We start from the raw sequence: 14,074 nt of genomic DNA on the forward strand, positions 1-14,074 counted from the left end.
ATGTTGTAACATGATAATAACAAACAACCAATCTTTATTTAATATAAACAAACCACCAATTCAAAACTAAATATTTACTACATTCAATCCATGAAAATGTTATCTTCAAATTTCAAAAATTAACTACACAAGAAAATTAACAAACAACCAAGCTTTAAGCTTCTACTTCCATTTCAAGGGGCATCTTTATGATCCGAAATTCTCTTCTTCTTCTCTTTAATGAATTGCAGGAACTTCTTGCAGTCCATTTGATACTATACAAGAACAACTTGAAACCTGCATATCCATGAAATGATATAAGGAAGTGCATCTCATAAAGAGAAAAAATTAATGTTAACTCTTCTAGGATATCATGAGTCAAAACACCAGGGATTCAGTGTATCATAAAGCATAATCTTAGTATTTCTAAAATGTAACTACCATATAGTGCTCAATTTTCCTACCATCTATGTTATACGACATGTATAAGTGAGAAAACATTTCTACAATCATATTGCTAATATTAAAATTTCAGGCAGATACTACATCAATTTTTATCTATAACCACGATAATGACTTTTTGACAACTGCCCTAAGATTATAGTTGGCAAAATAATAGATCCCTGAAGTAAATGCCCAGCATTAGAAATAGTAAATTCTGTAAATTTTTCATCTATAAACTAACTTTTGGAAAATAGCAAAGAATCAGACAGATATGTATGTGTTTGAGAGGTTTTGAATACTACAAGATTCATTAGAAAGAAAATTACACACTAAGGAAGAAATATAGGGTCAAATTTTTACCTTATACAGATGTGAGAAGGCACACTTGAACAAACAGCCAATTCACTTCTTGGAACAGATCAATAGGAATCTCTGTCACATAGATGCAAAATATGCTTAAAACCTGTAGACTTTTAACACTATCAAGTGCAAACTAAATGGATGAAGAAAAGGCATGTAAATGTAACAAAATCCAGCAAATTTGCAAGTGTATTTAAAGGAAAGAACTGTCATATATCTACAAATGAAAATTTGAAAGAACTTCCAGAGTCAAATATAGAGCAGAATAAGACTAAGGGGCCTAGCTATTATAATAGTGGATCTCCCCAACACGAGAACATCCAGAGCCTCTTGAACAACCTTTTCGGCCTCAAAATCAAGTCCACTTGTGACCTCATCCAGTAGAAGAATAGAAGGATTTGAAAGCACAACACGAGCTATTGAGATTTTTATTTCTGTTCTTCAGTCAATGTTAAACCAGTCCTACCAATCTATATTGCATCATGTTCAATAAGTGTAATGCAAAATAGAATATCAAATGAGACTCAACCCAAAATTAAACATGATCAAAAGACAAGCTCAAAATTAAACATGTGCAAGATCAACCTGAGTTTCGTATCCCATTTCAAGAGAAGTTATGAAATCATGTGCATGAATTGTTTTAGCAACTTCTTCAATCTGATCAAATATAGCAGATCTTCCATAAGCTATATTATCCTTGATGCTCAAACTTAACAAAGTTGGTTCCTGGGTAACTAGTCCAATTTGGCTTCTCAACCATTCCAACTTCAGATGTTTTATATCTCCCCATCCAATAGAACTTCACTTGCATCAAGAAATCAAGACGAAGCTGTCAAGCATCAATGAAACGTACATTAGTGTATGATAGGAAAACATAGTCAAACAAGACAAACCTAAGGTAAGATCATAGAAACGCTCCATAAGAGGAATTATACTACTTTTTCTAGAATCATTCCTACCAACAAGGGCCACAGTTTTTCTAGCAGGTACATTTTGGTAAAAGCCACTCAGTATGAGAATTTCTGGACGTGAAAGATAGTTGAAGTAAACATTCCTGAACTCAATATTTCCTTGCATTGTAACTAAGGTACTTCCATCCTGATTAAGAGAAGAATTTGAACAGCTTATCATCTCAAAAAGTTTGTAAGCATCAATTCTCCCTTGCTCAAATGAATAGAAATTGATAGCCGCTTGATTAAGTCCACTGAAAATGTCAGACTTAATGAGAACAAAAGATATCCTAGAGAGAAAATGAACAGATATACTAGAGATGAATGTAGGTTTCATAACAAAGCTTACTTACATGCTACTTAAAATTACAGCAAACAAAGCTGTAATAATTTCTCCACCATTAGCCTTTCCATTCGAAATCAGGAACCTCCCAACCCAAAGTTGTAAAGCACAAGAACATATAGCAAGACCATATGTGAAGTCAAGACCAAGGCCTTGCACTAGACTAATCGGTATTCCATACCTTAGTGTAGCTTGAAGTGAGGTTGCATAAGAATACATAGCAAGAGTATCATTTGTAAAGGCATACAATGTTCTAATGTATGAAATCACTTGCAAAATCAAAAAGTGTGTAAAAAGAACCAAATTGTACGGCTGAACTACAAAATAGAGATCGTTGTTCACCATTGAAATTATATTGCTATAAATAGGACAAAGCACTGTCAGATTGATAATTTTAAAGATAAATCAACAAACTTTTTCAAATCAGTTTAGGTTTTAGTTTAAATAGCATAAAAAAGAATGAGTATGAATGTGCCCCTCATCCATAAACTAGGAACACTTCACAAGAGAGTAAGCAAGAGGTATCCGCTGAGCAAATAAAAGATGAACAACATCAAAGTGTAGCTCATCTATAATGCACATATTTATGGATAATCAAATGCAACATTAGAAGGGCCTAAGATTCCATGAAACATGGAATGATCTCAAAGAAAAACTCTCTGAAACCAAAAAAAATCATATTGCATGGCTATGACTCGAAACGCTTCCACAAGGTACAACCATATAAGGAAGGTGATCTTAAGAGCCATGCTTCAGAAACTGGAAAATAAGAGCATAGTCATTGACCAAATTGTTGGGCTCAACCATGCACAAATGGAGTAACAACAATATAATACGTAAACAGACAACTTGTTCCAACCAAAATCAAGTCTAATAGCATTAAGTACATCCACTAAAAAGCCTATTTTATTACCATCAAACATGTTCATGCTGCTTGCTAATGTCAACTGAAGCAAAGAATTCACAGCCATATGCAAAGCAAGAAAAAAGAAATATATATTAACTTAATACCTGTAATACGAACAAGTGTTTCCCTCCTAGACAAATCTGTAACATGCTGCAAGCCCAAAACAAGTGAGAAAAATCAAAGCTTTAATTCCCCTTCTAAACCAACAGATCAGAAAGTGGACTTATTTGACTCATAATAAAAGTATCATTAAAACAACTGGTGCTAAGGCTTCCTTCTGGTGTAGTCTGATCACTTTAACGCATATAAGTTTGAGTTATGACATAGAAATCCTTTTTCATACGTTTGTGTTGCTACTCCTATAGGCCTTCAAGTTAAAAGTAAGTCTTCTTTTTCCACATCTATTTAGGTCAACTTGATCACTTTAACGCATATAAGTTTGGGTTATGACATAGAAATCCTTTTTCATGTGTTTGTGTTGCTACTCCTATAGGCCTTCAAGTTAAAAGTAAGTCTTCTTTTTCCACATCTATTTAGATCAACTGAATTTGGACATTGCATGATACTGTTATTTCCACATAGTATATCTTGTATTTTTAATGATTGATCTTTATTGCTAGCTTGAAACTTTGTCCGATGTGTTTGTGGTTGTAAATAGAAGTCAGGCATAGAGCAAATTGCTCATACTCGACCAGAGTAACATCAACATTGGTTCTAGGATGAGTTAATTTGAAATATAAAAGAGTTTTTAACTTTAAAATCTTGAAAATAAGCTAATTAATTTTTTTTTTCAATAAAAATAAGGAGTTCCTACTTGGAATTGTAGGAAAGAAGGGAGAACCTCTTCTCTGTCTGTATCTGGACTCGCCTCCTCCTCGCCAGTGACGTGGCTGCTGTGTACGCCAACAGCTGCTGCTGTCGGTGTTTCCACCACCGCACCTGATCTTGCTGCTGCTCCTCCTCCTCCACTGCGCACACGCTGAGATCCGGAAGGCCGATGACAGCCCCCACAAATTGCTGCTCCCGGTGGCCGCCGCCGCCGGTGGGTTGAACCCGTGCCTACTGGAAACATAATATTTTCTAATGAAGGAATATTGAGAAAATACATAGACGGAGTCGATTTTGAAGCACACCTGGTGGGATTGGTAGGAAAAGATCGATGAGGAGGTGTTGGAGAAGGATTTGCGATCCTCTCTCGCGATTAACTGGATCATTTTCATAGAATAAAAGGGAAATTATTCGAGGTTGCAACACCATATTCTGTGCAAACTGACGAATAACTCACCGTGGTGGTAGTGAGACGAGAGAGCAGTAACAACGAAGAGGAAGACGACGACGATGACAGCGAGAGACAGATCTAGCTTTGGCTGCGACAGGTCGAAGGGAGGATCCCATGGCTTGGGGTCGTGCTTCGAAAGGCTGTCGCAATGGCAGAGGAGGAAGTCGACTAGGGTTTTGAGGCACTTGCAGATCTCGCGCAAATGCTCCATTTGGTGTTATGGCGTGAAGAGATAGTCGAGGAGAGGAAAGAAAAATGGCTTAGGGTTTGGAAACGCTAAGGGGAAAACACGGCGCGAAAAGATTTTTGCAGAGAGGGAAAGCAAAATTGCGAGGGGAAATGACGAAACAAATAAAGCCAAAGACAACGGTTTTATCAAAACTGTTGTTGTAACCCCTAAAAACGCGGATAAAGACAACAGTTTATAAAACCGTTGTAAAAAGTGTTGTCGTTTTAAAAATAAGTCGCTAAAAGACAACAATTTTCACAAAACCGTTGTCTTTTATATTTAATGGGGAGTTCAAAGACAACGGTTTTGGCAAAAACCGTTGTCTTTGAGCAAATACGCAACGCTTTCTCTTAAAACCGTTGTCGTAGGGGTGTTGTCGTTTGCAGTTTTTGTTGTAGTGGCTAGCACTAATCAAGGTGGAGTTAGTGAAAATCTAAACCAAATAGAAAAATAAGAAGATGAACAAAATCAACCATAAGAAAATAAACAAGAACAAACTGACTTAAGAACAATAAGAGTTAGTTCAGACCATCTAGTTGACCAAATACTAGGTGGCCTAGACCTAAGGGTTCAAACTAGATCAGTCTTTAAAAATCTCAGTCAAATAGCATTAATTTTTAAAATTGAACCCAAAATAGTTGAAGAGTCTCTAATTGATCTAGATTGGATTATTGTCATGCAAGAAGAACTGGCTCAATTTGAAAGAAACAATGTCTGGGACTTAGTATATTTACCCAAAAATAAAAAAATTCATCGAAACAAAATAGATTTTTAGAAACAAACTAAATGAAAAAGGCAAAACTGTAAGAAATAAAGAAAGATTAGTAGCTAATGGTTTCAGTCAAGTACAGGGATTTGACTACGATGAAACATATGCCCCAGTAGCTAGACTTGAATCTATTAGAATACTACTAAGTTATGCAGTCTATAAAGGATTCAAACTTTATCAAATGGATGTCAAATCCACTTTCTTGAACAAACTAATCAAGAAAGAAGTGTATGTAAGTCAATCACCTGGATTTGAAAATATATATCACCCTGACCATGCATTCATATTAAAGAAAGCCTTATATGGTCTAAAACAAGCACCTAGGGTTTAGTACGAAAGATTATCTACATATTTAATTAATAAAGTATTCAATCAAGGATGAGTCGACTCCGCCCTTTTTGTAAAAAACCTTGAGTCAAACATTTTTATAGCCCAAATATATATAGATGATATAGTTTTCGGATTAACAAATTTAAAACTTTAATGAGAATGTATAACATTAATGGAATAAGAATTTGAAATGAGTCTAGTAGGTGAATTAACATTTTTCTTAGGTTTACAAATTAAAAAAACTAAAAAGGGTAATTATATATATCAACAAAAATACATAAAAGAATTACTTAAAAGATTTGGAATGAAAAATAATAAGAAAATAAAAACACAATGACAACTAACATAACATTAGATAGTGATCCAAATGGAAAATCAGTTGATCTTAAATATTACAAAAGTGTCATAGGTAGTCTCTTATATCTAATTGCAAGCCGACCTGATATTTTATTTGCAGTTAGCATGTGTGTAAGATACCAAACTTTTGTTAAAGAGGTTCACTTAACTAATGTTAAAAGAATTATTAGATACTTAAAAGGTACAATTAATGTGAGAATGTGGTACCATAAATTATTGGTGCAGGAAGCATCAGACAATTGAACCTGAGTTTTGATTATGTTAAATGGTCCAAAGTTAAGTTGTTTTGTGATCTAACAAGGTTGATTGAGCTTGCAGGAAAGTCCTAAATTGACTTAGACAAAAGTCCTAATGGATTCTAGGCAGGTGAAAAACCTTAGGGGGAGGTAACCTTAGGTCCTAGGGGGCGGTAATCCTAGGTGATGGAAAGTCCTAACTGCGGTTAGGCAAGTGAAAAATCCTAGGAGAGGTAACCCTAGGTCCTAGGGGATGGTAACCCTAGGCGAAAAGTCTTGGCGGGTTGAGCGCTTCGGGCAAAATCCTAAAGTTAGAGACTCTATGTGAAAACCCTGGTGGTCGCAGACCAGGTGAAAGATTGAACGGGTCATGGAACAGATGTCCAGTATGAAGACCTGAAGTCTCAAGCACTGAGCAAAAGTCCAGTCGATCTGGAGGACCAGTCTGGCAACAGATAATTTCTCCTGAGAGGAGTAGGTGAGGACGCGTTCTCCGTTGAGGGAATAGTAGGCGTCGGTTCAACCTAGGGTTTCCGAAGGAAATCTGAAAGTCAAAATCAGTTAGTTCGGTGACTTTCAAATACTTATATTATTCATATTTTATTGTGCTAACTTTATTTTGCAGGGTATACTTTGTTTGTAGACTAATATACCTTGCAGGAAGGGAGTTGCACAAAGAAAAGCTCATATGAACAGTGTCCGAGACGCCTCTGGGGTTGTTGGAGGCACCCCGGGTGTCTTGGCTATAGCTACATAAGAAGCAGGGCAGAAGGCGCCTTGAAGGCACCTGAAGACGCCTTGAAGGCACCTGAAGGTGCCTTGGACTAGAGATAGAATGCGCCTTCCATGGGCTTGAAGGCGCTTTCCAAGGGATAACTTTCGCAGGCAGCAGAAGTTATTAACAACAATCGGTAGGGGATAAGAATCCCTGCTGGAGGCGCCTTCCATGGAGGTTGAAGGCGTCTTCTGAAGGTGCTGGAATTCCGTTATGTTTAAATTTCCCTATACAAAAATTGTACAAGAACAGAACTTTTCCTAACAACCCGTATGTTCGATCAGACATGTGTTTGATCAATCAAGCAAGTTCTTGACGAATCAAAGCACACCTTGATCGAAGTACAAGATCGCTGGCCTCTTGTGTTGGTATTCAAAATCGATACAAAGAAAACTAAACTAATTACGCAGCGGAATCAAAGAATTAGTCGTACCTTTTCCTTATAGCTAAAGACCTCTTGATCTTCTGTTGTATTCCTCTCCACTTCTTGGACATCATGTGGGAGACGATCTACCAAGATAACAAACACCCTTCCCTTCGTTGTTTCCAAACCGCCGACCACCAAGAGAAGCACTAGGATAAGGCACCTTCTCCTCTTCTTCTTCTTTTCCAAGTCGTCGCCCACCAAGGAAGGCAAGAGACACCGACCCTAGCAAGGAGGAGGAGCCGCCGACCTTAGCAAGGTGGAGGAACCGCCGACCCTAGCAAGGTGGAGGTGGCGCCGACCCTAGCAAGAGATGAGGTGGCGCTGGCCCTAGCAATGGGAGGAGGTGGCGTCGTCCCTTGGAAAGGAGGAGGTGCCGCCGGCCCTAGGAAAGGAAGAAGGTGCTGCCGGCCCTAGGAAAGAAGGTGGCGCCGAAAACAAAAAACCAACAACTACTTGGATGGATGGATGCGAGGCTTTATATAGAGGCTACAACAGAGACATAGAGGAGGAATTGGTTTAGGCCTCTTGATGGGCTTGGGCTTCCTGTGTTCGGCCCGAACACCCAACTCAATTCTATCAATAATAACTCATACCACTAAAGTGTTATTATTGAACTACCGCACCAATCTCATATTACAATATGGGCTCCTTCTTATCATGAGTGTGTTAATCTCCCTGTGTTTAAGATATCGTATGTCCGTTAATTAATTGAGTTACTGACAACCCAATTAATTAACATCTGATTCCAAGAGTAGTACCACTCAACTTTATTATCATGTCGGACTAAGTCCACCTGTAGGGTTTACATGATAATCCTTATGAGCTTCTCAAGGGGACATCATCATCCTAAATAATTAGGACACATATTTCTTCTATAATCAACAACACACTATATAAACAGTACTATTTCCCAACTCATCGGACCTATTGATTTAACAAATAAATCTCACTCATTGATAAGTTAAAGAAATAAATACTAAGTATACGTGCTTGTTATTATATAGAGATTAAGAGGATGCATATCCATAATAACAGAGGTTCTTTTCTTTTATGTAGTCAGTATAAATCAAACAACCTCAAACGGTCCTACTCAATACACTCATAGTGTACTAGTGTAATTTTATAGTCAAGACAGACTAATACTAAATTACACTACAACCATTCCAATAGTTTATCCCAATCAATCTTTGTTGTGAGCTACTATTTATAATTTATAAGAAACCGATAACATGATCTTTTGTGTGGCACTACACACTATGTTATCTACAATATAAATTAAATGGACAACTACATTGACATATATATGAATATAAAATACAAACATTTAATCAAAGTGATTCTCATTTCAAAATATTTCAAAACATATGTTCATACAAAAGATAGGTTATAATATACATCCCAAAACCTTCAGCAGACTATAAAAGGAGGTCTCAAGCAGGTAAGATAGAATTAATATTCACAATCTTTCTCCTGTGCGCCACTCAAAAGACGATTCGGCGAAGCTGTAACGCTGCTCTGACAACCAAAAGCTCTACTTTCAGATTTCTTAATCGTCGGTATTCTTTCAATTATTGTACTTTAATTATTTTACTTGTAATTTCTAGATTGATAGTAAATTGCCCAAAGTAAACACTCAACAGTGTAGGCCTTGGAGTAGGAGTCGTCACAGGCTCCGAACTAAGTAAAACCAAAAGGCGTTAGCATTTGTTTTACTTCCGCTGTTTTCTTTTCAGCTGCGTTATGTTGTGTTTTCCGTAAAACATGAAAAAGCCACGAGCGCTATTCACCCCCCTCTAGCGCATCTCGATCCTATAAAATAAACAAACTCTGAACTTTTAGGATTCTCTTATTCAGATTATGTCGGCTATAAACTAGACCAAAAAAGTACAAGTGGTGAATGCCAAATCCTTAGACAATCATTTGTTAGCTGGTTTAGTAGAAAATAACACTATGTTGTTATATCTACTACCGAAGCAGAATATATAACAATGGGTGCGTGTGTAGCACAATTATTATAGATGATGTATACATTAAAAGGCTTTAACTTAGAACATAAAAATGTAAACAAATTTATTGATAATATAAGTTCAATTAACTTAATCAAAAATTCAGTGCATCATTCAAGAACAAAATATATTAATATTAAGCATCATTTTATTAGAAACCATGTCGCTAGAGGAGATATTGAACTCAACTATATTAAGTCCAAGTTAAATCTGGCTGATATCTTTACTAAACCACTATCAGAATCCAAGGTTAGTAATTTATGAAGAAGCTTAGGAATGTACACTATTGACTAGAACTTGTTCTATTTTTAATATCAATATTTTCTATGTTTTCAAAACCTATGCTTTTATTAAAACTTATGTTTTACGAAACTTATTTTTTTAAGTGATGTTTTCAAACTTCTATGGACTTAGCCTAGGTTTTCCCCTAGAGCATGCACCTATAGTTTTAGGCAACCAACATCTCAAAAGTACATTAGAATTACCTTGCCTGTGTATTCAAAAATTTAGATTGGTGTGATGCATAGGGTCTTTTCTGGACTTCATATGCTTATTTCAGTACAACAATATAAGTTTGGGTGAAAAATACTACTTTGCATTGATCAAGTTTAGTAATCCTTCTTCATAAATAATTAACTAGGTAATAGTAATTAACTTGACTGACCAAGTGATCGCTACTATTTTCTGATAGCTAGTTAGTAACCAAAGATTAGATATTTACTTAAGGACATTATTTTTAGATGATTATTTTCAAAACTAAGTTTTTTTATTATTTTTTTTCTTAATTACAACTTAACTTAAAAATTAAGTCATTAAAAAAAATTAAACACTTAGCTTAAGTATATTAACTTCACTTAAACATTAAGTCATTAAAAATTAAACACTTGGCTTAAGTATATAAACTTCACTTAAACATTAAGTTATTTAAATTTAAACACTTAGCCTAAAATTTCACTTAAAAATTAAGTCATTAACTTAAAAACTTAAGTAATTAAAAATCCAAACACTTAGTTTGAATACATAATTAAAATCTACAAACTTCACTTAAAACTTAAGTAATTTAAACACTTAACCTAAAAATTGGATTAATTAAAATTTCTATATTAATTAAAATTTCATAACTTCATTAAAACTTGGCCTATTTAAAACTTAAAATTTAATTAAAAAAAAAAAATCGCCCCTATACAGCCAAACTAGGGTGTCTAGACCAAGTCCAGGCGCCTCGATCAGCCATCACAAAACCAACCCATGGTTTTGTGAAACTACCCATAAAATTAGGCTTCGGGTGCTCGGATCAGGTCTAGGCACCCCACACCGCTCCTATAGAGGCGCTTGGACAGTCTCCAGACACCTGGATTCACCTATTTAAGGCACCCAAGACCACAACCTCAGGTGCCTGAACACGGGGTTTGGCTCTAGTGAACTTCCGAAATTAAATTTTTTTCCCTCAATTTAAACTTTTTTTCCTCCCTGTTCTCAAGATTTCTTAGCTTATAATCAACTAAGGTCATCATTTTTAATATTCAAATATGCCTTAGCAATACCCTAAACTTAAATATTTTAAATTATTAATATTAGTTTAGAATTTAAATTTTATAATTTTATTTAGGAATAATCAACAGAATACTGGTGTTAGCCCCTCTCAAACTCCTAGTACTAACACTATGTTTCCTACAGAGGAGCTTAGTGTTGGTATTGGAAGCACTAGTTAATCAAACTTGTGTTTTGATATTTGGCAAAGGTTCAACTTGAAGCTAGGCAAAGAAGTCCTAGTTGCGACTAGGCAATCAAGTCCTGGTTGTGACTACGCAATGAAGTCCTAGTATGTGGGATTAGGCAAAGTCTTGGCAGGTCGAGGACGTCAGATGAAATCCTAGGGTTGAGGACACTAGGTGGAAGTCCTTAGGATCATGGACACCAGGCGAAATATTAGACGTGCGGGGGATTAGACATCCAGCAGAAAGTCTCAAAGTCTCGGATGCTGAGCAAAAGTCCAAATGGTCTAGAGAACCGGTTTGGCAAAAGCTAATCTCTCTTGAGAGGAGTAGGTGAAGACACGTTCCCTGTAGAGGGAACATTAGGTGACAATCCGACCTAGAGTTTCAACAAAACTTAAAGTCAGGACCGAACAATCCAGAAGTTGTCAAATATTACATTACATATTATTGTTTGTTGCTAACTCTATGGTGCAGGTGATTGAAATGACATCAAAGCTGGAAAACAGGGTTCTAGGTGCTTGGACTAGGTCCAAGCGCCCTAACCTCTGGGCACCCAAAGTTGCTCTAGATGCCCGGGATAGCAACTGAGATGAGCGCTGCGGTGGCCAGCCTTCATCACTGAGGGCACCCAGACGATTTGGGTGCTTGGATGGTCCAGGTGCCTAGACGGTCTAGGTGTCCGGACTGGTCCAAGCGGCCGAATAGGGTAAACTTCATCTTCAAATTATAGTGTCACGCTTCGGTTGACCTACCTATATCAGCAGTCCAGTCACTCAGATTGGGCTGAGCACCCTGAGATGGATAGAGTTTGCTAGATGAAGTTTCGACGAGAGTATGCCATGTCAGCCTAGTGGCACCTGGGGAGGAGTCCAAGCACCTGCACTAGCTATAAAAGGAGGGTTCAACCAGCGCCTTCAGTGCATCAATTCAAAGAAGTTTGTCTCTTATGTGCTACTCAGAAAATGATTCTACGACGCCCAAACGCTGCTCTGACAACAACTACGCTCAAGATATTTTCTTCTAAGTCATCAGTATCTTTTATTTTTTAGTTACTTGTGTTAGGATCGATGATCGCGGCTAGAGAGGGGGGGTGTGAATAGCCGACCCCAAATCGTTCGTTTCTTTCTACAAATCAAGGTTAGCGCAGCGGAAATAAACAATAGAAACGACAACGGAGAATAGCAAACCTCAACTCGTCGATGTAACGAGGTTTGGAGATGAAACTCCTACTCCTCGGCGTGTCCGTAAGGTGGACGAAGCCTATCAATCCGTCGGTGGATGAGTCCCTGGAGAACCGGCTAATAAATACTCCTTGTGGGTGGAGAAACCTCGCCACAATAGCTTGCAACAGCAATATGGAAATACAAAGAAGAGCAAGAACAAAATACACAATGAATGTACAAATACTCGCTTGCCTTCTCGTCGACTGAAGTCCCGGATGAAGCACCAACTTCACGGACGAATGCCAACAGGCAACTCAGTCAAAGAAGCTCACCCGAAGCTTCGGAGCTCAGCAAAGCTCAAGAGCACAGCTTTCAGAAGAACAGCCGCTCAGTTCAGAGGAGGAAGAAGAAGGAAGAAGTAGAGAGGAAGCTCTCGATCTCCTTTTATAACCTCTGATATCCTGAGCCAACCTGCGAACCTGCAAAGCAGACAGCGAAGAAGACGGAGATACCCGTTGAATCTCAACGGATATATCTGGACCGATCAGGCTCCACCCTGATCGGTCCGAGGCCTCCCTGATCGGTCTTGGGGATCGATCAGGACCTATGCTGATCGGTCCCCAGACCGATCAGCACTCTTCTCCCAACTCTCTGATCGTCTCCTGATCGGTCTGTGGACCGATCAGGGTGCATGTGGATTGGTCCACAGACCGATCACCTCCTTTTCTCTTTGCCTTGTTCGCTTTACGATCGGTGCGGACCGATTAGATAACATACTGATAGCATCTTGTTTAATTCTTGATCGGTCACGGACCGTCGGATAACCGATGTATCCGGATCGATCCATCGATCGATCCGGCTCTTAATTTTGCCCAAACCAAGTCCCACGCCTTCAAACCAATATCCGGTCAACCTTGACCTATTGGTATCTCATGCTTAGCATCCGGTCACTCCTTGACCTGCTAAGACTCCCCACCAAGTGTCCGGTCAATCCCTTTGACCCACTTGGACTTTTCTCTTCGTGTCAAGTATCCGGTCACTCCCTTGACCTACTTGACCTTCTTAACACCGGATGTCCGATCACCCTTGATCCATCTCGATTTTTCCTGCCCGGCTTCACTCACGGGACTTTCACCTAGCTTCACTCACTAGGTTTTCACCGGCTTCACTCACCAAGATTTCCAATCTGGCTTCACTCACGGGACTTTCCAACCGCCTGGCTTCACTCACCAGGACTTTCCCACCGCTGGCTTCACTCACGGGACTTTCACCTAGCTTCACTCACTAGGGTTTTCTTCCTGGCTTCACTCACGGGACTTTCCCACTGGCTTCACTCACGGGACTTTCCCACGCTGGCTTCACTCATCGGGACTTATCCTGCCTGGCTTCACTCACGGGACTTTCCATCCGTCCAGAACGAGCTACCGAGCCCTCTGACCACAGTTCGGAGAACGAGCTACCGAGCCCTCTCCGACTTCCATCCGGTCCAGAGAACGAGCTCCCGAGCCCTCTCTGACCATAGTCCAGAGAACGAGCTACCGAGCCCTCTTTGACCATAGTCCGGAGAACGAGCTATCGAGCCCTCTCTGACCACAGTTCGGAGAACGAGCTACCGAGCCCTCTCCGACTTCCCATGTGCCAAGCTTCCATACTTGGACTTATCCCGTGCCAAGCTCCTTGCTTGGACTTTTCACCATGCCAAACTCCCTGCTTGGACTTTTCCCATGCCAAGCTCCCCGCTTGGACTTTTCCCGTGCCAAGCTCCCTGCTTGGACTTTTCCGAGTCAAGTCAACTCACCTCG

General features: G+C 38.8%; 1 protein-coding gene across 1 annotated transcript; it reads right to left on the reverse strand.

The window, feature by feature from the left end:
* Nucleotides 1–216: 216 nt before the first annotated feature.
* Nucleotides 217–4,473, reverse strand: LOC121991273. The gene is made up of 8 exons (XM_042545283.1): nucleotides 4,258–4,473; nucleotides 3,825–4,042; nucleotides 3,088–3,133; nucleotides 2,913–3,023; nucleotides 1,677–1,881; nucleotides 1,369–1,517; nucleotides 809–916; nucleotides 217–276 (listed from the first exon to the last, which is right to left on the reverse strand). Exons 1-8 carry the CDS (start codon nucleotides 4,471–4,473, stop codon nucleotides 217–219), a joined length of 1,113 nt encoding a protein of 370 aa, XP_042401217.1.
* Between the last annotated feature and the right edge of the window lie 9,601 nt (nucleotides 4,474–14,074).

This window comes from Zingiber officinale, chromosome 6B (genome assembly GCF_018446385.1).
Source record: "Zingiber officinale cultivar Zhangliang chromosome 6B, Zo_v1.1, whole genome shotgun sequence".
Taxonomy (NCBI): domain Eukaryota; kingdom Viridiplantae; phylum Streptophyta; class Magnoliopsida; order Zingiberales; family Zingiberaceae; genus Zingiber; species Zingiber officinale.